Source organism: Chelon labrosus, assembly GCF_963514085.1.
Source record: "Chelon labrosus genome assembly, chromosome: 24".
NCBI classification, from domain to species: Eukaryota; Metazoa; Chordata; class Actinopteri; order Mugiliformes; family Mugilidae; genus Chelon; species Chelon labrosus.
The window spans coordinates 13,740,814-13,765,528 of NC_140357.1; the positions used below are offsets into that span (position 1 = coordinate 13,740,814).

The window sequence follows — 24,715 nt, forward strand, 5'->3', positions numbered from 1 at the left end:
TGAGTTAACATTTCATTTACACCGAGACGTGGGATCAGACCACGACCTCCGTCCTTTCATTGACAGGACGGTGTCAGGACGTCCACACCGTCGTCTGAGGGACGGACTGAGGTCGGCTAAGAACAGACACGAAGAAAGGACACCACAAACAACACGGGTTTATAAAAATCAAAGTCAATACTGTATTTGTTAAAAATGTACAAATGTTCATTTACATCCAACCAGAACAACAATGTGGTCCTGTCAGAGACGTCACAGTTAATGTCAGCAGCAGTGGTTGACAGGAGACAGGTGGACGATTCTCCTTCAGCACAAACAAGCACAAAGATAGAAACTAGCTCAAGTACGTTCCAACGTTTCACTGCAGTCATATGCACATGATCATGCACATGTCTGGTCTGAGGCAGGCACTTAGTAAACCGACGTATCTGCAGACCTGCACAACAATTTACTAGCTAAGGCAAAAAATAAAATAAAATAAACTCAGATATGGCTTCATCAGAAAGACAAAACAGTTTTAAATAAACCTGTACACGGAAACTAGAGGCGGGACGCTGCAGAGGCTTCTCACTTAAATGTTTCTTATCAGCTAAGACATCAAGTTGAGGAACTTGCTCTCCTCGGCCAGAGCGCTCAGCAGCGAGCTCATGTCCCCGACGGCCATGTTGCCCGTCCCTGCCGGCACAGAGGGCAACGTGACCGAGTTCCTGGGCGTCGTCAGGCGGGAGGAGCTCCGGGACAAACCCTGGAGCAGACCCGGGCTCAGGGTCCCCGACATGAGGCTGGAGTGGTCCCCGTCGTCCAGCATGCTATCAAAGTCTATCTGGGCGTGCTCCAGAGCGGGCGCCTGGTTGCCGTTGGGCTCAAACAGTTGAATGCGTCCTGTGTAGTACATGGCGTTGTCATCAGAGTTCTCACGGCAAGGAAGTCCTAAACCTCCACCAGAGGGTAATCTGGAGGCCACGTCTGAGTGTCTTCCTCGCTGCGTCTCCTTTGGGCGTCTGTCCAGAGACTCTGTCGGTGTCCTCGGCTGGAGGCGGCGCTCTGAGATCATCAGTGATCCGTCACAGTCCTCAGTTTTTACCTGCACCAGCTGAAATCCAGCATCAGCAAAGTGCAGGTGCAGCGTCTCCTGTCTGCAGCCGGGGCTGGTCCTGCCCCCCCTGACGGGATAAGTGGTGTTACCGTTCTTATCGTAGTGACAGATCATCTCCTCGTTGAGGTTTGACGACGGCTGGAGTCTGTGGAGGCGGTCTGCTCCTGATTCAGGATTCAGCTGGACGCGTCTCTGCTGCAGCGAGTCACAGAGGGACTGGATCACCTGCTGGTCTGGACCAACAGATCCAAAGTTCTGGTTCTGCTGGAGGACAGCAAGGTTCCCTCGCACCTGTACTTTGGAACCATGCTGGCTGGCGTCCACGAGTCCTGAAGAGCTCCAGTGAACATGTCCGCCGGCCTCGCCGTCCCTCGGTGAAGACGGACGAGCGTTCAGGTTCATTCCTCTCTGACAGCAGAGCTGCTGCTGGACGGAGACAGGTCCTGGGAAGTCTTGTAGGTTGGTTGCGTCTCTGTCGTCAGCGCTGAGGCTGGACAGAGTCAGGTCTTTGTCTGGGACGTCACCTGTCTCCATGTTCTCTGAAATGCTGGGCGGTCTCAGGCTGTGGTGGCGCCAGTGGAGACCGCCGTCTGAGCAGCTCTGCTGAGGTGGACGTCTGCGGTCCACGGCAGGAGGTGGACGTGGCTGCAGGGTCAGCGTGTCCATGCTGTTGTAGCGTAGCATCTGTAGCTGGCTGAGAGACTCCACCTGTCTCACAGGGTCGCTGGCCCGGCGGGGGACGGTGGACGGGGCCTCGTGGGGCATCAAGCTCCTCGTGGCGTAGTGGTTGTACTCCCTGGGGGGCAGGACTCTGGAGGTGGTGCAGGGGTCCAGGGAGTCCTCAAACAGACCTGCGTGGGTCCTTAGAAACATTTGGTCCATGTACGGTAGAGGTGTCGGAGGTGCCCCCCCGGTGGCAGCAGCATATTTAGCCTTGAGGCGGTAGTGCTGGGCCGGGGTCAGGCTGAGCGGGCTGAGGAAGCCTCCTCCACACCTCCCTGCCCCCCCGCTGCTCCCCCCACACTGGCTGGTCTGACTGGACCGGCGGGACATGTCGGCGGAGATGGGGTCGTAGGAGCCCGCTGAGCTGACGTTGCTGGGACGGCTGGCACCAGACTGCGAGGCCTGGCTGGAGCGCCGGCTGGAGAAGCAAGGGGAGATGCCTGAGGAGCGACGGCTGAGGGTGTAAACTGAGCTCAGGGTGCTGGAGGTGCTGTCCCGTCGCAGAGTCGATTTACCAGAGCTCAGTTCACCCCAGCCAGAACCAGGGAAGGACACCGGACCGCCACCCATACGTGGACTCTCCAGGAGGGACCCTGTGAAGGAACACATGAAAATGTTGGACGTCTGTCACCAGCTGTGTAGCATCTATGATCTCTAGTGTTTCTAGTATTTACCGTCGGCTGGTATGGGTGGGAGCTTTGTCCCGAGGACCGGGTGAGTTGGGTTGTTGGCCCAGCGACAAGAGTCCCTCACTGTCTTCAGCTTCTCCTTCTTGAGACGCTCCAGGCGCTGGCTGGTGCCGAGCTGCTTCCTGAGGTGGAGGCCCACCGCCGCGACGCCGCCGGTGGAATCGTCAAAGCCTAAGGACTCCACGAACGGCAGGTCGTCCAGGGCGCTGAGGTCCCCCGCGCTCCCCCCGCTGAGCGCCGCCATGTCTACTCCACTGTCATTGTTGGTGGCGCTGCCAAGTGGCGATGGTTCGCTGCTGCATGATGAGTGACCGCCAGGGCTGGACTGATACATCTGAGACCAGAGGGACGGACACAAACAGTTTACCCTGAAGTTTAGAGTCAAGTTTCCTCTGCCAGAATAAAAGCAGAGCAGTGGTTAACGTGGTAGCAGGACGCTTTTATCCTCCCACAGCTTCATTGTAAATAATGAGTGTTTTTTGGACTGGGGGGGGGGTGTACCACAGATTACAGAGCGTCTTAGTCTGTCTGTGAATTAGAAATGTGCAGGATGAAAGAGATGTGATCACGTTCCTTCCTCCAGACGCTCAGTGTGACAGCAGGAGGACTTCAGAGCCTTTAGGTGAGACTTTGGTTTTTACAGAAAACAAATGAATAAACAAATGAGATCCTTTAAGTAGTTCAACATTCAGAAGAAGACCAGTAATGATTTGTCTCCCTCTGAAGAGCTCTCTAACATATTCACTTGATCACAGCCTGATCCCCAGAGTCTGATATTAATCTTTCATCATGTTCAGGCTCTGCAGCTGTAACTGTGACGACCACAGCAAATATACATTTATACATTTATACATTTATACACACAGTGTGATGACATGATGAGGCTTTAAAGGAGCGTGCATGGACAACTTCCTGTCTTAAGAGATGGCGTAAAGAAAAGCTGAAGGATGGAGGCATGAGAAGCCAGAGGTGAGCTCACCTGAGCAACGTCTGTCCGTGAGAGAGTCAGAGAAGGAGAGAAATAAAACGAGTCAAGCAGCAGCAGGAAGGAGGAAGGAGGATCAGACTGGACCAGACCACATCAGCTTCTTTCAGACTCTTACCACTGAGTTTTCCGTCTTGATGGACTTGACGTGCAGATAGTCCTCCACGCCTCTGGGGGAGCTGTCCTCAGATATCTTGCCCTCGCTCTGGATTCGCTCCCGGTGGCCCGCCTCGTTCTCGCCGTTCTCCCGGGGCGCCGGCGGCCTCGGCGGCAGGTCGCCGCGCTGCTTCTTGGTGACGTGGGCCTCGGGGCCGTGGACCGTCTTGACGTGCTTCCTGAGAGAGCTGGGGTCGGTGTAGCGCTTGGTGCAGCCGGGGATCTTACAGACGTAGGGTTTCTGAGAGAGGACGGAGAGCGTGTTATCTTCCAGAGCTGCTGTCTGGCGTCACTCACCTCCGCAGGAAGGAGCCTGTAACGGTACCTCGTTGGAGTGCGTCCGGTTCTGGTGCTTGGCTCGGTCCGAGGCGTTGGAGAAGGCCTTGTTGCAGCCCTCGTGCTCGCAGACGTACGGTTTCTCTCCGGTGTGGGAGCGCAGGTGAGTCTTGAGATTCTCCAGACGGGAGTAGGCCTTGGAGCAGCCCTCGAACTGCAGAGGAAGAGGTTCAGTCTCAGCTCCTGTCACATTCACTTGGTCTTTAAACCAATCAAACCACGTCTACAGAGTCTTATATGATGGATCTTATTCTACACTGAATGAGTTCTGTGGCTGATCTCTGTCCTGATAAACAGACTGCTGTGTTCCTATCACCTGAGAGGAGGCGTCCCAGGAGTGTCAGTGAACTTGACCTCTGAAACCTTTATTTAAAAACACCGTGTACATGTGAGCGGTCGTCAGTGTTTAGAGTGTGCGAGCTGCTGCCCTCCAGGGGCCCGTCGGGGGCCCATGGGGGCGCCCAGGCCATCTATTACCCACCGTGCACTTGTGTGGTTTCTCCCCCGTGTGACGGCGCATGTGAACCACCAGCATGTACTGAGCTTTGAAGGGCTTCTGCTCCCGCGAACACTCGTCCCAGCGGCACACGAACTCCTTCTTCTCTCCGTGGATGTGGTCGTTATTGATGTGCTGTGGGACACACACTGAGACGTGAGTGGGGCTGTCCACTAAGAGGCTCTCATGTTGTCCTCAGCTCTAGAAATCCATCTTATGAGAGGAAGTCTCAGAGGACGGCTGCAGCGGAGCTAATTAGGAAGGAAAGCCAAACACACTGTTCCTCTGATTAAAGAGGAGGGTCTACAGCAGGACAGGATCTTCTTTAGGGTCTACGTCCTGTCCTGCAGAAAGACTGGCTGCAGAGACAAGATGCTCCCCAACAGTGTGCTGGAGACATGTGGTCGTAATGATGTGGAGCAGGCTGTGATGTGTTTACAGCAGCACAGCGTCACAGTGATGTGGACGATGAAAGCTTTAGAAGAGTGTAAACGCTCACAGCGCCGCTTCATGTGAAGCTGTCTGACTTTAATGAATGACGGACAGCTCCGCCTCTAATCCTCCCCCCGCCCTGTCTCTGCTTCACTGCCACTGAGGAATGCTTGAGAGACATGTTCCACCAACACGAGGACAAATGAAAAGCTCCAGACCGAGGAAGGAGTCCTGGTCTGGAGCTTGGTCTGCAGAGCCGGACTCACGTGGACCAGCTGGTCCTGGGTGTCGTACTCCTTGCTGCAGCCCTCCCAGTGGCAGTTGGTCTCGTACACGGCCTCGGGCTCCTGCTTGCACTCGTCCCGGTCCATGTCCTCCTTCAGGTCCAGCAGGCTGCCGTGATGCTTCTGCACAGAGTCCACATCCATCCATCCATCCCACCAACCAACCAACACGCCCTCTCGTTAGACACAGAGACAAAACATGTGGAAGAGTTTACGGCGTCTGTCCTCAGACGCTAAATTACAGCTGAGCTTGATGCGTTTGTTTAGAGCCTGATGTTTACGGCTCCAAGTTAACCTTTAATTTAGCACAAACAAACATCTGCTTCACAAAGAGTCCTCTCACAAACTTTAAAAACTAAAACTATTCACAATTTTTCTTTCTAAAAATGTCTGAAATTCAAATCAGACGTATGAGAGTGTGTACCCCCCCCACACACACACACACACACACACCACCGCCCCCTCCCAGCTTCTTGTACCCCTCCACACACACACACACACACACACAGAAGGTGCTGACTGCAGCATGTTTGTCTCTGCCCCACACACACACTCTCTTCATCAATTGTGGAGGCCCCAGGACGACTGCGCTGCACCGTCCCCATGCATCAAGACCAAACCTGCCTCGCTATCGGAGAGGAGCTGCAAATTTGTCAAAAGGAAGAGAAAAAGGCTCCTCAGATGACAATAAAGCCCGGCCAATATTTCATGAAAATGAAGTGCTCTGGCACAGTTTACAGCGGCCAGGGAGGGGGGAGGCACAGGGGGAGGAAGAGGGGGAGGAGGGGGAGGGAGGGAGGAGAAGGGATGCAAAGCTCTTATCATGTGGAGTTTTTCTTTATCCGAGTCGCGTTTTACAAGGAGGTCACCAGAGGCTGCATCTCTCTCTCTCTCTCTCTCTCTCCGGGGCCACGAGTCGGGACGCCCGGAGCAGGACGGGACGGGAAAGACAAACGTCCTCACTTTCCAAAGCATTTCAGACCTGTCCCGACTCCCTCTCCCTCCACGCTCTCTAGGAAATAAAAACATAAAAACATAAAAACCCACCGGTGAACACGGAGACAGCGACCTCAGGCCGTCCACCTCCGCCTTGACCTTTGACCTCTTGGTGATGATGGGGTCGACGGAGCTGCTGACGGCCGAGTCTCCTCCGTGGCGCTGAGGACAGGGACTACGTTAGAGTCTGGTCGTATTTACAGGAGGACACGTGATTGGTGACGTGTGGCGTGTCTACCTTGGACAGGTCGCTGTTGATGTGGGCGGAGCTGTGCAGCGAGGACAGACCGAGGCCTGACTGGCGGCCGGAGAAGACGGCCGGAGGCTGGATGAGGGGCGGGGTGTGGCCGAAGGCGCTGAGCCCCCGCTGCTGGGACAGGAGCTGCTGGTAAGCCATGGGGTTGATGTGGTGAGGGAAGGGGAAGGACGGGCTGCAGCGGGACAAGGGGACACGTCACGTCTCACATTCACGTCACAGCCCTAACGTCTTATCCCCTCCTCAGAGGACGTACCTGAGGCCTCCCACCGACAGGTGACCGTAGGAGCTGCCGGCGGCCGAGCTGGACCGGGAGTTGTTGATGTAGGCCACCAGGGAGTTGGGCGAGGTGCGGATCATCGTCTGCAGGTCGATGCTGGCGTCGGACAGCGGCGAGATGGACAGCGCCCTCTTCCTGCTCAGCCTGGGCGTCAGTCTGGGGCTGGAGAACCTGGACACTGAGGACACAGCAGGTGGGTCAACAACGAGGACCTTTACAGAGAGGCAACGAGGACGTTCTGCTCCGGGACCGGGACGTGATCGCTGTAAACCCAGACTGACTCAGAGGAGATCAGAGAGGAACACGTCCTACGTCTGACGTCTGTCCCACTGACACAAATCTCAGCTTCACACCAACTCATCCATCTTATTAGCTTAGCACAAACCACTCTCTATGCTAAGCTAAGCTAATCAGAGGGAACTGTTACGGCTGGTGATGAAGGGAAACCTCCCCAAAACAAACTAAATCCAGACCCACAGCAGCCGTGGCCACATGTGAGGAGCTCATTAACATTCAGACAGAACCAATCAATCCTCCCACAGTAACTCCCCCTAATCACTCCAGATAAACATCACACACTCCTGGTCTGCTTGGACTTGACGAAGCTAAATGAGGCCAATTTACTGAGGATTGATCTGAGGAGGTGTATGCAGAGCAGCACCCCCCCCCCCCACCAACCCCCCCACATCGATCCCAGGGACTCATATGGAAATTCAGACTTTAAGGACGTGTTTGTCCTCCTCTAGTAAACAGCTGGTGGCTCTGATCAGTCCAGAGGAGCTCCTTAATGAATCCCCCCCCCCCCCACTACAAATCCCCAGCATGTGTTTAGAAATGGCTGCTCTGAGTCCTGGGACGTGAGGAATTTGAAAGATGGTTCAACAAGTCAGCGGCTCCTCCTGGGACGTCTCTGCTCCGGAGGTTTATTACCGGGAGACGGGAGACGTGGGACGCTAATTTAGACATTTAAGCAGCTAAAGCTGAGCTGAGGCTGCGGCTGGGGGGGGGGGGGTGGAGAGTGGGGGGGTGTATGAGCGGGGAGGGGGGGCAGGTGTAGAGGATCAGGTGTGTTTTTTTTTGTTGTTAGCGGAGACGCCGCCGTTCAGGACTGGCAGCCGAATTCATCTCTGTTACTTCCTCTCACCTCTGGGGAGATGTGTTTATTAATGTGCCACTTCCTCTGATAAATGGACCAATGGAAAACCCCGACTGGACTCGCTCGCCGCCACTCCTCCCCCTCCTCCCCCTCCTCTCCTCCCTCCCTCCTCCTCCTCCTCCATTGTGATTTATATCACCTCCTCCTGCACCGACTTTAAAACTAGTTCCAAATCCGTTTCCTGAATCATGTCCTCATGTCTTTCGTCTCAGAGCGGGACGCTGTCAGCTGACCTCTGCCCCCTCCCCAGCTCTGAATAACTCAGCTGTGACTTGTTGGCCAGACGGAGACAAACGTTTGTTTTGGCCTCAGCGTGTGCAGACCGGGTTACGACAGCTGTGGAGAGGCCGTCCCGGCTGCTCTCCGCTGGCACCCTGCCCCGACACGGGCGATTCATTCACAGCCCTGCGCTCCCGGCCTGGCCCGGGACGGGACGGCGCTCTGCCCCGACTCACCGCCAGGCTGAGGCTGTCTGGAGTTCATCATCACCTCTCAGACGCTCCGGCCCTTTTAAGGCGCCGCTGGTTTCAGTAGCAACAATAAGTCCTGGATGTTTATGGAAGAGGAGAACTCTGTGAAGACATCTGACATGAAAAATGGAGACGGGCCTTTTTTATTCATGCGCCCCTCTCCTCTGATCTTTGATTCATCCTCCTCCTGGACCCCGCGGCCCGACAGGAAGTTCTTCTCCTGGATCAGAGTCGGGACGGCCCGGCGGCTGTGGGAGTCCTCTCCGCCAATCACCAGGAATAAACCCAACGCTCATGTTTGTGTCTGTGTGGGACGGAACAGGACGGGGCTTACCGTCAAGGGGGGTGATGTAGTCGGACAGGTGGGCCCCCGCCGTGGCCCCGGCCCCCTGCATGAGCAGCTCGCTGTAGGGGCTCCGGTGGCTGGCCATCAGGTGGTAATACTCGGCCGGACTGGCCCCCGGAGGAGGAGGAGGGAGTCCGAACAGGCCGCGCTCTTTCAAATGCTCGTGGGCCACTGGGGGGGAGGGGAGGGGGGAGACGAGGGAGGGGAGGGGAGGGGGGGAGGTTAAACACAGTAAAGGACAAGAGGGGGAGAAGGGGGAGGGTGGAGGGGTGAATGCATGGTGTGCTCATGTGTGAATGGACTGAGGGGCTGGGGGGGCGGAGTCACTGATGTGCAACGGCCCGTGGTGGGGCCGCCACCCCCTACCTCACCCCCTACCTCACCCCTAAACAGTCAGTAGCTGTGTTTGTCCCCCCCCCACAGAACATTTCTCTGTAATAATAAAAGTAAAACATGTAAACCCTGACAGCGACTACAGACGCCACAAAGCGTCAGAGAACTGCAGTAAAGCGTCGCACATGGATGCAAATGTGACGGGACGGGACGGGACGGGACGGGGGGACGGGGGGCTTACGGTCTGCAGGGCTGAGTCCTCGGGCCGCTGAGATCATGGACAGGGTGGGGCTGCCGTGCACAGAGCGCAGGTAGTGCTCCATGTGGGGGCTGACGTACGGGTGAGGCGGGCTGAAGGGGGAGTCTCCGGTCGCCACGGCAGCAGGCGAGAGGCGAATCAGGGAGATGTCTGAGATGACGGGGCCGCCGGCCAAACCTGCGGGACTGGACCGGGACAAAGAGGCGTTAAAGGTAGTCTGACCTGGAGGAGGAACGTTTGAGTCCAGTGAGGTCTGAGCAGACGTTTCATATTTACTCTGTTCTCCTTTCAGCCTACGTCAGCGCGCGCTGCATTACCACCGAGGCGAGAAGCTACAGATAACAACATAATCAGCCTCTCAGTGTGTCTGCACTATTAATGCTCTCGTCATGTCAGAGCCTGCAGGTGAGCGCTGGCTCTTTGAACCCAGGCCCAGGGTTTGTTTACCGTGATAACGAGCTCCTCCAACAATCACGCTATAAATATTTCTCTGGCTTTAGCCGCTAACCGTCCGTCCACTGACAGTCAGAGAGCTGGAGGTCCCAGCGTCCAGGGGGGAGCTGCAGCTTCATGCTCTTATCCAGGAGAATAGATGTAGACGGGCGTTTTTCTGCCCCCTAGTGGTCAGAACATGAGCTGCTGCAGCTTTAATCTAAAACACGCTGCTTTGTTTTCTGGTAAATCTACGACTTTAATCTTTAAAATCTTTGTTTATTCCAGTATTATATTTGCAAAACCTCCAGCCTGCAGTCAACTTCACTTTCTCCTTTTTAGACTTTTTGTTTTTACATTTGTCTTTTTAAATCCAGCCCTCACACAACACCAGAAAAAACACAAGTTAATTTAGTAAACATTAACTTATCTCCAGAATTAACTAACACGTCAATGTGTTTTTCTGCCCCCTAGTGGTCAGAACATGAGCTGCTGCAGCTTTAATCTCAAACACGCTGCTTTTTCTCTGGTAAATTTACGACTTTAATCTCTATAACGTTGTAATATCACCACGCTTTGTCTCCGTACGCCGTCGTGAGCTGCAGCTGGAGAGCGTTTCTTGACATCAGACTCCTGCAGCGTCTTCCAGCAGCCGATCCAGGAAGTGTTGCGGTCACATCGAATCTTTTAAAACTCTGCGTTTCCTGTGATTACAGCTGAGCTGAGATGACTGATGGCTCGGTGGTAGTTGTGTGTTTGTTTGTTTGTGGGCGCCTCCTCCTCCCTCACCCCTCCTCCCCCTCCTCCACCCTCCTCCCTCCTCCTCTCCGACACCAGAGATGAATTACAGTGTGACAGTGACTCTCGTCTCTGGTGTCGGGCTCGGGGAGCGCTCTGATTTAGATAAATCACGCCGTCCAGCGCCGCTGAATAAACTCCCACTGTAGGTTTATGAGGACCTCTCAAACTTTAACGGGCAACAAACACAAACCCCCCAACGCCCCCCCCCCCCCATCTCTCTCTCTCATGCAGAGGAAGACATGACCTAGATATGGCTGCAAATCACGGCCTCCTTAAAAACTCATCCCATCACTACGTCCTGTAGTTTGTTTCTTCCATCTCTTCTCATGAACACATTTAAGATCATTTATTAATTATCTGACCTTAAAGTGAAGTCGGCAGCTCGACGCCCCCCCCACCTTCAACAGGTTGATGGTAAACCTTGAATAATTAACCGTAGGTGTAAACTCTTTCCAGCCTGGTTCCTCCGGGCTTCCCCTTGGCTGCTTTTTCCTCTTCCTTTCTTTTTTTTTTATTTGACAGCTCTGACAAAATAAGCAGCCCTCTCATTACGCTATATGCAAACAATGATAAAGAGGACGGCGCCGGGGTGTCATGTTAGACAATCACGGAGGGGACCTCTGACACGCTGCCACCGCCGGATAACAAAGTGCCGCGCCAGGCGACAAATGACAGCGCACTTAATTTGCTGCGCAATGTTCCTGTAATTAGGTGAATTTGGCGCAGGCAGGGGGCAGCGACAGCCCGATCAAGGTCCTGATGAATTAGGGGTCCACTGTCAAGATCAAATCACATTAATCAAGGTGGCCGAGTCCGCGGACAGCCCCCCCCGCGCCCCCCCCTCCTAGCACTCTCCCCGCCGCCGTGATGAATAGCCCTGCTTCCACCAGGCGCGCCGTATGCATCACCATCAAATCTGTGAATTTAAATGTAAGAGCACTATTTGGACGACTCCTTTTTGTCTGAACTTTTTAAACTCCTCGTCGTCGTCTGCAGCCACAGCTCCTCAGTTAAACCAGCTGAACCAAAGACCGTCTGCTTTACAGTGTTGTGGTTTCTCTCAGGATAATAGATGAGGTTTGGTGGAGGTGGGACTCACCACCGGCCAACCCGTGACCTCTCTGCTCTGGGAGTTTAATTATGGCACTATTAGCTCGGGGGCAAGCCGGCCTGCACCGCACAGATTAGCTCCACCAGCACCTCCTTAATGAACATGAGGAGGTGGAGACCGTGGTCAGTGATGGATCCAGAGACCTTCCAGTCTTTTAAAACATATCTAGAACCCTGCCTAGCTCAGTGGCAGCCACTGACTTCCTGAAGCATCTCTCCCGCAGACGGGAAACTTGCAGCGAGCATCGATTATTCACTTTGGACGTCATCTGCTTTTGATACGGAGCCCGGCTCTGAACGCTCAGCTCTCATCAGAGCCTGCTAACACACACTCAGAGGCAAGTTGGAAAAACAAGCTCAGCGCTGTGCAGCAGTAAGTGGATCTGAGACGTAGATTAGCATCAAACTGATCTGACGAAGAGGAAGAGGAGGGAGGGAGGGGAGGGAAAGAGGGAGGGAGGGAGACTCACCTGTGCATGGCGTGCAGAGCGTGGGGCTCGTAGTGGTAGCGTCCCTCATGGTGGCGCATGTCAATGGGGATCGGTGTGTGGAAGGTGGGGAAGATGTGGTGGGGGGCTGCAAGAACAGAGAAGCAAAGAAGAAGAAGAAGAAGAGTCAGCCGAGAGAGGGAGGGAGAGAGGGGTGAGGGAGGGAGAGCAGACTTCAAATAAAGACAGAGATTTCAAAGCTACAATAAAGCAACATGAATTTCAGAGCAAGCTGAGCACTTTCGTGTAAAATATTGGCACTATCACACAAGAGAAGTGGAAGGATGAATAAATAATCAAAGTCGTCCTGAGGAATCCTGCATGTCCAACATAAAAGATCTGCAACCGGCTTCTGACAAAGACCTGCAGCTACACGCGCTTTGAACTAGACGCCATGACGGACGATGTGGAGGGAAGCTGTAGGCCGGGGAACACGGAGCTGAACACGGAGCTGAACACGGAGCTGAACACGCTGCTGAACACGCTGCTGAACACGCTGCTGAACCTCTCAACACGCCAGAAAACCTGCCCTTGAACGCACCACAGAGACAGCCACCGACCAGCTGCTCCATGTGTGAACTAACTCCTCATTTACCAGACAATAAGTCAACATTTCCCACAATGCAGTTCAGGACTTCATTGTAACGTTAGCTCCTTTTTCTGTTTCAGGCGTGTGCTGCTCTCCATGCTAAGCTAAGCTAAGCTAACAGGCGTAAAGCAGACCACCGCTAAGCCGGGGTTCTGCTTGTAATCTGTTTTTACGAGCGCTGCGTTTCATTCCTGGTCCCGGCTCTGTTGTTCCTCTCACGGGTTCCTCTCACGGGTTCCTCTCAGATCTGGGACGTTTACCCAGGACATCAGGACTAATTAGCGGCTACGATAACACGAAACCACAGAAGATGTTTTTATTCTCACATGAACGGAGCCTGTGACTTTATGGAGTTTGGTTTCTCGTTAACATTTTTCTCAGGTTTTAAATCTGGACCGACTCTCTCTCTCTCTCTCTCTCTCTCTCTCTCTCTCTGTCATCATCGGTGCAGTGTTCACATCCTGTTAATTGTATCCTGGTGTAGAAGACGAAGAGGAGGAGGAGGAGGAGGAGGAGGAGGTGAAGCAGCTGATCTCTGGACTGCATTAAAATTCTTCTGGTGTCACACTCGCTCTTTCGGGAATCTCGCTGGGTGACGTGGGATTTGGGGATCGGAGGGGTCAGGGCCACGGATCATTATCTGCTCCCGCCGAGCGGCAGGGGGGGATAGCGGGGGCCTCCCGGGGCTCCCAGGGGCCTCCGACCTGAGTGAGTCAGCAGTCCAGGTCCATTCCTCTCACTCTGCACCGTGACAGTCTGACGGACCGACCCGGTCCCTAAACGCCACAGAAATAGCCCTCTTTACTTCAATGCTGGAACCTGCAGAGCGGGAGCCACGGGAGGCCTGCTGGGACGGGGGCCGCATCAGTCTGGGACGGGTTTAGTTCAGAGTCAGAGGGACACGTAAGGTCTGGTTCAGGTGTTTTTCTCTGGAGATCTAGTTCTTCAGACAGGGTGACGTCTTTAGTCCTAAACTCTGCAGCATGAAAAGGTTAAAGGGGACATTTAAAGGTCCCGTCCTCGTCCTCAGTCACAGAGTAAAGACAAAAACTCAGGAAATGAGAAAGAACTAAATCTGATCTCGGGTTTCTCCTGTGACGGGACGCCTCCAGTGTGGACATGTTGGACCAGGACAAGGAAGCAGCTCAAGCTCAGGCCTCAGTTTCCTCAGCGGGCCGGCGTCCTGGCCGGGGAGTGACCAGGCAGCCTTATTCCATCACCGGGACAGCTCCATTGTTCTGCCGCCACGGGAAGAACAAAAGGCGAGCGCTCGTGAGAGTCCAAGAGGCGCATTTACCTGATTCACGGGGCCCCGGTCCCCCCAGGGCGTACGCAGCAGCGTCACAGAGCGCCGCCGTGGCCCCGCTCACACTCCAGCCATCTATTAGTCTCTGCTTCATAACATTTGTTTTAGCGCTGCTCCGCGGGCCGGCTACACTTCTTCATCGTCAGCCCCCCCCCCCCCAGCAGGAACAATGTCACAGCTTACAGATCAAACTTTTGCGTGGCGTCCTGCCTCCTCCTCGCTGCTGTTTCACATTGTTCTGACCTCTGCAGTGAAATCTGAAGCTCTCTGCAGACAGATCCACTTTTTGTCTCTTCTATGAGTAAAGTTTTCTTCCTGCTGCCGATCGATTGGCCCGGGCCACCGCTGATCCCTCCCCCCCCCTGCATCCATCCATCCCAGCTGCTGAACCCCGGTGGCAAACGGCCACGAGGTAGAGTTACTTATCAGCGTCGGACAGCTGCGCTCAGGCCGCGTGCTAATAACCTCCATGCATCACCGGGCTGAAGGTGAGGCGGCGGCGCTGACGGGCCTCCTCCGCTCGCCGTCCTCCCAGCGAGCGGCCTGTTGTTAGCACGCTGTTTGTGTAATTTAGCTGCTTAAAGGACTGCGAAGGGTTCAAAGACTGATTGCACCGTCGAGTAATCACCCACCTCCAAAGCACGCCTGATTTATCGCCCCCTCGCTTAATAGCACTGCTTAACACACAGGTTTGTCCAGATTAAGTAATTACCTTAAAGCAAAAGTTTATTATCTGGTGAGACGGGACGGTGATAAAGAGGAGCAGGAGGAAGGGGCTCCGAGCCGCTGAACGAGAGCGATAATTAAAATACAATGAATTAAATCGTGGCTTCTGGGGCTGTCACCGTGCTCCCCAGCTAACATCCATATTACCCCGCTGGCACCCTCGCTAGGAGGGCGCCTGGGATTACGCCTGGGCCCCGGACCGGCCCGGCAGCTGAGCGCCAAATTACTCCAACGGGCCGGGGGTAAATTAAACACAGACCTAGATGTGGAGGATGAGGAAGGAGGGTGAAGAGAGGGGAGAAACCTGAGCTAAGAATAAAACACCTGCTAACACCTCAGTCAGCCTGCTGATGTCTTAATGAGGAGGAGGAGGAGGAGCAGGAGGAGGTGGAGGAGGTGGAGGAGGAGGAGGAGGAGCAGGAGGAGCAGGAGGAGGAGCAGGAGGAGGTGGAGGAGGAGGAGGAGGAGGATGAGGAGCAGGAGGAGCAGGAGGAAGAGGAAGAGGAGGAGGAGCAGGAGGAGCAGGAGGAAGAGGAAGAGGAAGAGGAGGAGGAGCAGGAGGAGCAGGAGGAAGAGGAGGAGGAGGAGGATGAGGAGCAGGAGGAGCAGGAGGAAGAGGAAGAGGAGGAGGAGCAGGAGGAGCAGGAGGAAGAGGAAGAGGAAGAGGAGGAGGAGCAGGAGGAGCAGGAGGAAGAGGAAGAGCAGGAGGAGGAGGAGCAGGAGGAGGAGGAGGAGGAGGAGGAGGATGAGGAGGAGCAGGAGGAGGAGCAGGAGGAGGAGGAGGAAGAGCAGGAGGAGGCCTCTGCAGGTACCAACACACAGGGTGCTTCTTCTTCTTCTTCTTCTTTTTCCTGGTTGCCGTGGTGATGAAAGTGTTTCAGGACTTTTCCCGCTTCAATCTCCTGTCGGTGTATTTCAGAATAGATGGAGGTCCCATCCTGTCCCGTCCCATCTTGTCCCGTCCCGTCAGCACTCCATAAACGCTCCGCTGCACGCCCGACTCAAGCCGCTGAAGCAGGACGGGCTGTTTTCTGACCCCGCTGCTCCTGCAGGACGACTCCCTGCTACACAGACACAGAGGAGCAGCTCCAGAGGAGGAAGAGGAGGAGGAAGATGAAATGAGGGGGAGTCTGGAGCTGAAATGAAAAGCTGGGCTCTGGTGTGTTTGGACGTGGTCGATGACACGTTCCACAAAGCGTCCCGTAAACAGGGGGTCAGTTCAGAGGAGCTGCTCAGCTTCTAATCCAGACTGAACCTGAAGCTTCTCATCAACACAAACACAGAGAGACGAGATTATACCCTGACCAGACATGATGGGACGGCTGCCTCCATCACCCTGACACACCACCACCAGACATGATGGGACGGCTGCCTCCATCACCCTCCACCCTGACCAGACATGATGGGACGGCTGCCTCCATCACCCTCCACCCTGACACACCACCACCAGACATGATGGGACGGCTGCCTCCATCACCCTAAACCCTGACACACCACCACCAGACATGATGGGACGGCTGCCTCCATCACCCTCCACCCTGACACACCACCACCAGACATGATGGGACGGCTGCCTCCATCACCCTAAACCCTGACACACCACCACCAGACATGATGGGACGGCTGCCTCCATCACCCTCCACCCTGACACACCACCACCAGACATGATGGGACGGCTGCCTCCATCACCCTACACCCTGACACACCACCACCAGACATGATGGGACGGCTGCCTCCATCACCCTACACCCTGACACACCACCACCAGACATGATGGGACGGCTGCCTCCATCACCCTCCACCCTGACACACCACCACCAGACATGATGGGACGGCTGCCTCCATCACCCTCCACCCTGACACACCACCACCAGACATGATGGGACGGCTGCCTCCATCACCCTACACCCTGACACACCACCACCAGACATGATGGGACGGCTGCCTCCATCACCCTCCACCCTGACACACCACCACCAGACATGATGGGACGGCTGCCTCCATCACCCTCCACCCTGACACACCACCACCAGACATGATGGGACGGCTGCCTCCATCACCCTCCACCCTGACACACCACAACCAGACATGATGGGACGGCTGCCTCCATCACCCTACACCCTGACACACCACCACCAGACATGATGGGACGGCTGCCTCCATCACCCTACACCCTGACACACCACCACCAGACATGATGGGACGGCTGCCTCCATCACCCTCCACCCTGACACACCACCACCAGACATGATGGGACGGCTGCCTCCATCACCCTCCACCCTGACACACCACCACCAGACATGATGGGACGGCTGCCTCCATCACCCTACACCCTGACACACCACCACCAGACATGATGGGACGGCTGCCTCCATCACCCTCCACCCTGACACACCACCACCAGACATGATGGGACGGCTGCCTCCATCACCCTCCACCCTGACACACCACCACCAGACATGATGGGACGGCTGCCTCCATCACCCTCCACCCTGACACACCACAACCAGACATGATGGCTGCCTCCATCACCCTCCACCCCACACCCTCCATGGACAGGTTCTGATCCAGACCTGCTCTCAACGCTCTCACATCTGTTCTAGTTAGAACTCACACAGCTGTGTTCTGGAAGGATGGGGGGAGGAAGAAGGAGGGGAGGGAGGAGGGAAGGAAGGAGGAAGGAAGGAGGGGAGGAAGGAGGGAGGTACGGAGGAAGGATTGAAGGATTGAAGGGAGGAAGGAGGGGAGGAAGTAAGGGAGGGAGGGAGGCGGAAGAAGGAAGGAAGGGAGGGAGGGAGGGAGGGGGAAGGATTGAGGATGGAAGGAAGGAGGGAGGGAGGGGGAAGGAAGGAGGGAGGGAGGGGGAAGGAAGGAGGGAGGAAGGGAGGATGGAAGGGAGGAGGGAGGCAGGGAGGAAGTAAGGGAGGGAGGCAGGGGGAAGGAGGAAGGAAGGAAGGAAGGGAGGATGGAAGGAAGGAGGAAGACTGGGAAGAAGCAGGGGAAGGAGGAAGGATGGAAGTAAGGAAGGAGGGGAGGGAGGTGGAAAGAAAAGAGGGAAGGTCAGGGTGCAGGAGGAGGTTGGGGTGGATGGAGGCTCCTGGATCTCACCCCCAGCAGGGTCACCTCTGACCCGGGACAATTCAGCCTCTGAATAGAGACGATGAGGACCATGAAGCCTGACCAGCTCTCTGTGTCATGATGAAGTGCTCCTCTAAGAGAAGAAGAGGAGGAGGAGGAGGAGGAGGAGGCCGCCTCCATTAAACGCTGACTCTCTCCTCACCTCGTCCCGTCTCAGCAAATCGTAGCGGGACAAAAGAGACACGAAGACAAGACGTGTTTTAAATCTAAAGGAGGAGAACTAGACGTAAAGATTAAACATGAGCTTTAACTGGTTCTCAACGTAACGCTGAGCAGAAAGAAAGAAAGAAAGAGTGAGGCATCCTCCCTCCATTCATCTTGTAATGAGTTTCTGCTGAAAGGACTCATTAAGACACCGTCCTGACCTGGTTCCTGTCCTGGCTCGGCCTGGTTCTGGTTAATTAGCTCCTACTAACAAACCAGCAAAGCTCCAAGACAAAGCACATCAGGACAACAATTAGTCTAACTCAGCTATTAGCTGCTCACCTGCTCCTCATGACTCCTCACTGCAATTACACAGACCCAGGGAGGCCCCTTGATTAGGAAACCAGAGCTGGGGCCTCCTTCCTGGGACGGGGGCAGGAGTCGGCTCGTGTTACCCCCGGAGCTGGGCGTCAGCTGTGATGGAGCTTCCCCCCGCCGCTGAGAAATGTGTGATTACGCCCACGCCGGGACGGTTTACAAGCGTTAACCTGCTGCTCCGCCACGCTGGAGGTGGAGGCGGCCTGACTGCAGCGACTCTGACGGAGCCGGCGGACGCCATTTTGGGTCCTGGATTCCACCAGAATCAGCTCAGACCCTTCAGGGGACACTTTCCCAGAATCCTCTCCCTTCTTTTCTTTCGGGGGGGGGGGGGGGGGGCGAACAGACTGAGAGAACATTAAGAGGAAGATGCAGTGAGACGCTCACACCCCCTTTTGTCCCGGGACAAAGACGGAGTCGTTCAGTCAGGCCGAGAGGGAGGAGGAGGCGTCCTGGAGTGGACACAAAGAATGAAGTGATGCGTCCAGAGGTGGCGTCCCGTTGGAGCTGATTCAGCTTCAGGACGTTTGACTTTGACCCCTTCCTCAGCTGATCTGGGTCTTAACGTGTCGGGACGCCGACAAAAGAGCTCCTAATGAGGCTCTAATCACCGTCATGGTCTGAGGGAACCACTTACTCCGCCGTGTTTATGAGCGTTGGTGAGTCAAGAAAGGCGGCGGCGGCGTTTTAACGGTCGCTACGGGCCGGCCCAGACCAGACCGGAGCTCTTAAAAGCCACCAATGTGACAAAGCGGCGCTTCATAAAGATTTCCAGTCAGCAGACAAACACCAGACTGTGTTTACCCTCATGTGTGAGCTTTGATTTCCAGCGTAGCCGTGCTAATTAGCTCTTATTGCTAATCTCCAGCTGCTTTCCGTGATACTTACAAGGCAATTAGCGTGCCTCTTCTCATTTCACTGTGAGTTTGTGAGGAGCGCTGCAGCTGCAGGACGTCACTCCCTCGGCCTGCGGGACACGTTTGGCCTCCACTAATACAGGAGGCGTCCTGAGCTGCATCAGCCAGGGGATAGCTGCAGAACGTCCTGAAGCCATGAGCAGATACAAACACACACCCCTAACGTGTCCTGGTCTGAAATAATGTCACACACGCCTCCAGGTACACGCATTTAAAGCTCTGACAGGACGTCCTCAAACCTTCAAGTCACCACATGAGGCGGCAGAGGCGCCCTCAGAGGTCAGGCTGCTTCTCTGCACTGGGACTGAGGTGTAGTTTAGGGATGTAATGGAGGACTTGAGTCACATCCTTGTCCCGTCTGCAGAGACCTCGTCCCGTCTACAGCGGCCTCGTCCCGTCTGCAGAGACCTCATCCTGCATGTAGAGGCCTCGTCCCGTCTGCAGCGGCCTCGTCCTGCACGTAGAGGCCTTGTCCTGCATGTAGAGGCCTTTTCCTGCATGTAGAGGCCTTGACACGTCTGCAGTGCCGTTGTCCCGTCTGCAGAGACCTCGTCCTGCATATAGAGACCTCGTCGCATCTGTAGAGGCCTTGTCCTGCATGTAGAGGCTTCGTCCTGCATATACAGGCCTCGTCCCGTCTGCAGCGGCCTCGTCCTGCATGTAGAGGCCTCGTCCCGTCTGCAGAGACCTCATCCCGTCTGCAGCGGCCTCGTCCTGCATGTAGAGGCCTCGTCCCGTCCGCAACGGGCTCGTCTTGCATGGAGAGGCCTCGTCCCGTCTGCAACGGGCTCGTCCTGCATGTAGAGGCCTTGTCCTGCATGTAGAGGCCTTGTCCCATCTGCAGAGACCTCATCCCGTCTGCAGCGGCCTCGTCCTGCATGGAGAGGCCTCGTCCCGTCTGCAACGGGCTCGTCCTGCATGTAGAGGCCTTGTCCTGCATGTAGAGGCCTTGTCCTGCACGTAGAGGCCTCGTCCCGTCTGCAGCGGCCTCGTCCCGTCTGCCTGCAGCGGCCTCGGCCACTCACACACACTGATCCCTGTGTTTGCTCAGCGGGTCAGATGTGTCTGGGCCGGGCCGTCTTCTCTTCACATGGGGGACACAGATTAAAGACACGATGCGTCCTGGTCCCGTGTTCAGTCTTCATGATGAACCCAGACAAACCTGGGACCTGGCCCTGAAACCTCAGAGGGGGACGAAGAGGAAGGAGGAGGAGGAGGAGGAGGAGGAGGAGGGGGGAGTTCTGGTTTAATCCTCTAAAACATCCATACATTGCTCCCTAGCCCCCCCCCCCCCCCCCCCCAGCTGTAAATCTCCAGGAATGTGGTCTGTTGTTTTTGGAATCAGTGCCAGTGAACCTTAATGGCTCACAGAGATTCATGTCTCCAGACGTCGCCTCAAGCTCACGCTCACATATTTCAGCGCTGGGACGGCCTGAGTGGACCAGCAGAGAGACCACGGTTAGGGCCCGGTGAGAACCAGGAGTCACTACGGTCCCCGACCCAAACCCTCCGTCCTCCGTCCCCTGTCCTCCGTCCTCCGTCCTCCGTCCCCTGTCCTCCGTCCTCCGTCCTGATCTCACAGAGCTCCACCAGCCCCTGTGAGGTGTTTATTTCCTCCTGAAATATCTAGGCCATATTTTTACAAGTTCCCTTAATGACTCTGAGAACAGTCATCTAGCAGCCGCCTATAAATAGAGAGCCCCCCCACCCCCCCACCGTCACACCCCCACAAATAAAAGAGTCAAACTGGAGATGAAACGCACCGAGGGAGAGAAAGTCATCAAGCTAAATGTTTACAAAGAGCCACAGAAATGAGTTGGATGTGATCACTGCTGGGGGCGCCACGACTGTAGGGCCACGACTGTAGGGGCCACGGCTGCAGGGGCCAGGCCTCATTTAAACAGAGCGCCACGGCCCCCACCTCTCTTCTTCTTAGTGTCTCCTCTCAGAGTGGGAGGTGGGCACCGAGGCCTTTTTTCTGTCTCATTTTTCTTTTGCCAGCGACCCGCCCCCCCCCCCCCCGTCCCGAGCACTCCCCGTGGCGGGGTCCTGCGCATCCAGCCACCATCGATTACTCACCGTCCCAATAAAGACATCTCTCCTTATCACATATCCATCCATCCATCCAGCCCCCCCCATCCTAAGAGCTGAGACACTCCTCCTCTGATCAACCTCCTCATCTACATGTGATTCACTCTGGACTAAAACATGATTCATCCTTTGACTCCAGCAGCTTGTTTAGGTCTGCCACCCCGTCTGCCCCCCACCCACAGTGTCCTGGGGCAGCCTAGGAGGTGCTAAGTACTGACGCTCCTTCCCTGCAGACCGGCCAGACTCAGCAGAAAGGACCTGGGAGGGAGGAGGGGAGGGAGGGACATCAATCTCCCTCTGGAATGACAAACTCACTTCTCAGTGAGATGAATGTCATGAGCCACTGAAGCCAGTTAATCAAATCATTAGCGCCCCCCCCCCCCCCCAGACGCTCTAACATCCCACCTTCTATCATCCTGCTCCACAGAGGAAGGAGAGCTCACAGCTCAGCTGATCACAGCTGCTTCTGTGACGGGACGGGACGGGACGGGATGGGACGGGAGGTTGATTCAGAGTCTGGATCAGTTCACAGCAGCCAATCAGGATCAAGTTTACCACTAATGTATTTCCTGGTCGGCCTGAAGAAAGAGGCAATAAGTCTGAATTTATCAGAAATCACATTTCATGAAACACACACACAACGTATATATATATATTATATATTATATTTATTATATATTATATATACGTGTGTGTGTGTGTAAAGGCGATCTTCTTTAATCCTCCAACACATTCATCAACTCCATAGCTGTGGGACTCTTTGTCGTTCCTCAATAATAATATTTTCCCTCTAAATATTTTCAGTTATTACGATCGGGGGGTGGAGGGGGAGGCGGGGCGGGGGGGGCAGAGCGGCGAGGCCCGGCCCCCGTCAGCAGACAGATGCAATGCTGTCAGAGGAAATACAAGCGCTCATTTGAATCTATTAACCGGGCAGCAGAGCCGGGGGCTCAGCCAGGGAGGGGGTGGTGGTGGGGGGGGGGGATCCAGAAGTCACCGTGCCAGAGTTTTATTCCACGTTTCCTTCACTCTCCAAAATAAATAAAGGTCCTGTAGGGGGGGGTGGGCCGCTGGGCCGGTCAGGAAGCAGCAGATAGGAGTGTCTGGAGCACCTGGGTTCATCCTAATTGACTGGGGGGGTGGGGTGGGGGGGGCAGCATCCGCTCCTTAAACAAACTGACTCTTCACACTTGAGCTTCATTATATGCACACCCCATTTCCATAGGCCTCTGGGAACGGGACCTGGGCCGCTCGCACAGAATAAATGACCGCTCCATGATAAATGGTTCTATTAGCAATCCAGATTGTTAAAGTGTGATATAACAGATCGGAGAGGGGCGCCGGGGCCCATTCATTTCCCTCCCTTCTGCTGTAAATAGCTTGTTTTTATGTGTAAATAACATATTAAAAGTCGGCATTAGCCCTGTCCTTTGATAGAGAGGAAATTGTTCTAAATAAATAACGCGGGACGGGAATATAAAACAGGGGGGCTGGCGTACATATGCTCAGAGGTGGGCATGACTTAGGTGACAGGAATTCTGCAGCCGACAGTAAAGCATGGCTGACACTATAAGAGGCCTGAGCAGCAGCAGCAGTATATTACGGAGACGTCCCACAGACCTGCTCCTCTCTCTGCTGCACACTGACTTATCAGGAGCCCACAACAGGAATAATAATGCATATTACCGCCGTAAGTAATTGCTGTGTCTGGACGCGTCGGCACGCCGTATCTGATTGGTGGAGAGGGCGGCGAGCGGCGGCCCTGAACGGAAGCCTCTCGTTTGTTCCAGATTAAAATACGGCGAGGAGCTGTGATAGGAGGAAGAGTTATGGAGAGAGTTTGTGTTTCACAGATTAAAAGCTGATAGAGAGAACGGCCACGCGTTAACATTAACACGCTCTGGTCCTGCACAGCAGCTGCAACACACATCACGACTCTAAGGGCTGCTGGTGCCTTGCTCTAGAACATATGGAAGCCAGAGGAGGGAATCTTTGCAGCTTTGTTCAAATATTGAAGAGGCCGTGTCGAGAAGTGGAGCGGCGGCGACGGCGGCAGAGCGAGCCCGCCGTCCCACAGCCAACAGTTCATTCTGGCTCCTCTCTTCATCGGGGCAGGCCACCACCAAGTGTCACTACATCACCAGCTCTATTTACATTTCAAAAGTGGCATCCATCCATCCATCCATCCATCCATCCATCCATCCATCCATCCATCCAGGCCTGATTCATCCCTTTATCCTCTGGAGGTCTTTTAACCTCATTATAGGCAGCTTTCATCACTCGCTCTCTGACATCTTTAAAAAATACCTCAGCGGCTCCTACTGTAAATGTGGGTCAGGGAGTATTCTGCATGTGTACATATTTCATGACGTGGCTCCCGTTAGTCTGCGCTCAAGCTGAAAACGATGCAAAATCACAATCCGACAGTCGGGAGCTCTAGAAAATGCTGATAAATAAGAAAGGAAGGCGCTGATAGATGATCTGGAGGAATCGTTCCTGAGCCTCGGACACGTGTTAAAGTCCCACGACAGAACCTACCAACCCACCGCGCTGGACTCCGTGAGCCGCCGAGTCCTTCATCAGCCAGTGAAGCTGTCACTAAATCACACGTTTAATTTGCATTTCAGAGGCGACCCATCAGCTTCCATCTCTGTCGCCCTGTGAAGCTGCAGCAGCCCCGGCCCTTTTTATTCTTATTTTATTCTAATACTCTGGAGGTAAGAAGCAGGTCTTTGAGCCTCATTAAAGGCAGCTTTCATCACACGCTCCCTGGCATCTTTTAGAACATGTCTCCTCTCTCTTTCTCCGCGGGACAGGACAGGACAGGACAGGACAGGACCGCTGCTACTCTTCATTTAGTTCAACAACACAAACACTGGCTCACGTCTTGTCATAGAGTTTAGGATTCCTCTCAGACATCTACTGTAAGTCTCCTCTGGCTCCTACATCTTTTAAATGTATATTTCATGGCGTTCGCTCCCCCTCCTTTGCCCCCGGGACGACACCTTGAAGACCTCCACTCGTTCCCAGCATGCACCGACACACACCGGACGGACACCCAGCACAGGTCCACAAAAAAAAAAAAATAATTAAAAGAATAAAAACTTTTAAAGTACCTCTCGTCTCTGAGGAGGGGGACGGTTTCCTCGGGAGGTCGGCGAAGCTGCTGCCGTCCATTTTGTCTTTTTTATCTGCGGCTCTCGGCGGTGAAGTCTCCATGACCGACGGCGGGCTCTGAGGAAGAGGAAGGACACAAAAGAAATTAAGAGAGAGATTAAACACCTGAGGAGACGAGCAGGCCG

The 24,715-nt window shown here is 54.8% G+C and overlaps 1 protein-coding gene across 1 annotated transcript; it reads right to left on the reverse strand.

The window, feature by feature from the left end:
* Positions 1–308: 308 nt before the first annotated feature.
* Positions 309–24,632, reverse strand: LOC311509355 (zinc finger protein GLI2-like; the record flags this gene model as incomplete). The annotated part of the gene is made up of 13 exons (XM_084574528.1): positions 309–2,412; positions 2,494–2,842; positions 3,612–3,890; positions 3,975–4,139; positions 4,467–4,616; positions 5,180–5,320; positions 6,245–6,355; positions 6,432–6,624; positions 6,706–6,907; positions 8,690–8,872; positions 9,276–9,478; positions 12,107–12,212; positions 24,530–24,632. 13 exons carry the CDS (start codon positions 24,630–24,632, stop codon positions 590–592), a joined length of 4,008 nt encoding a protein of 1,335 aa, XP_084430654.1. The 3' UTR covers positions 309–589.
* Between the last annotated feature and the right edge of the window lie 83 nt (positions 24,633–24,715).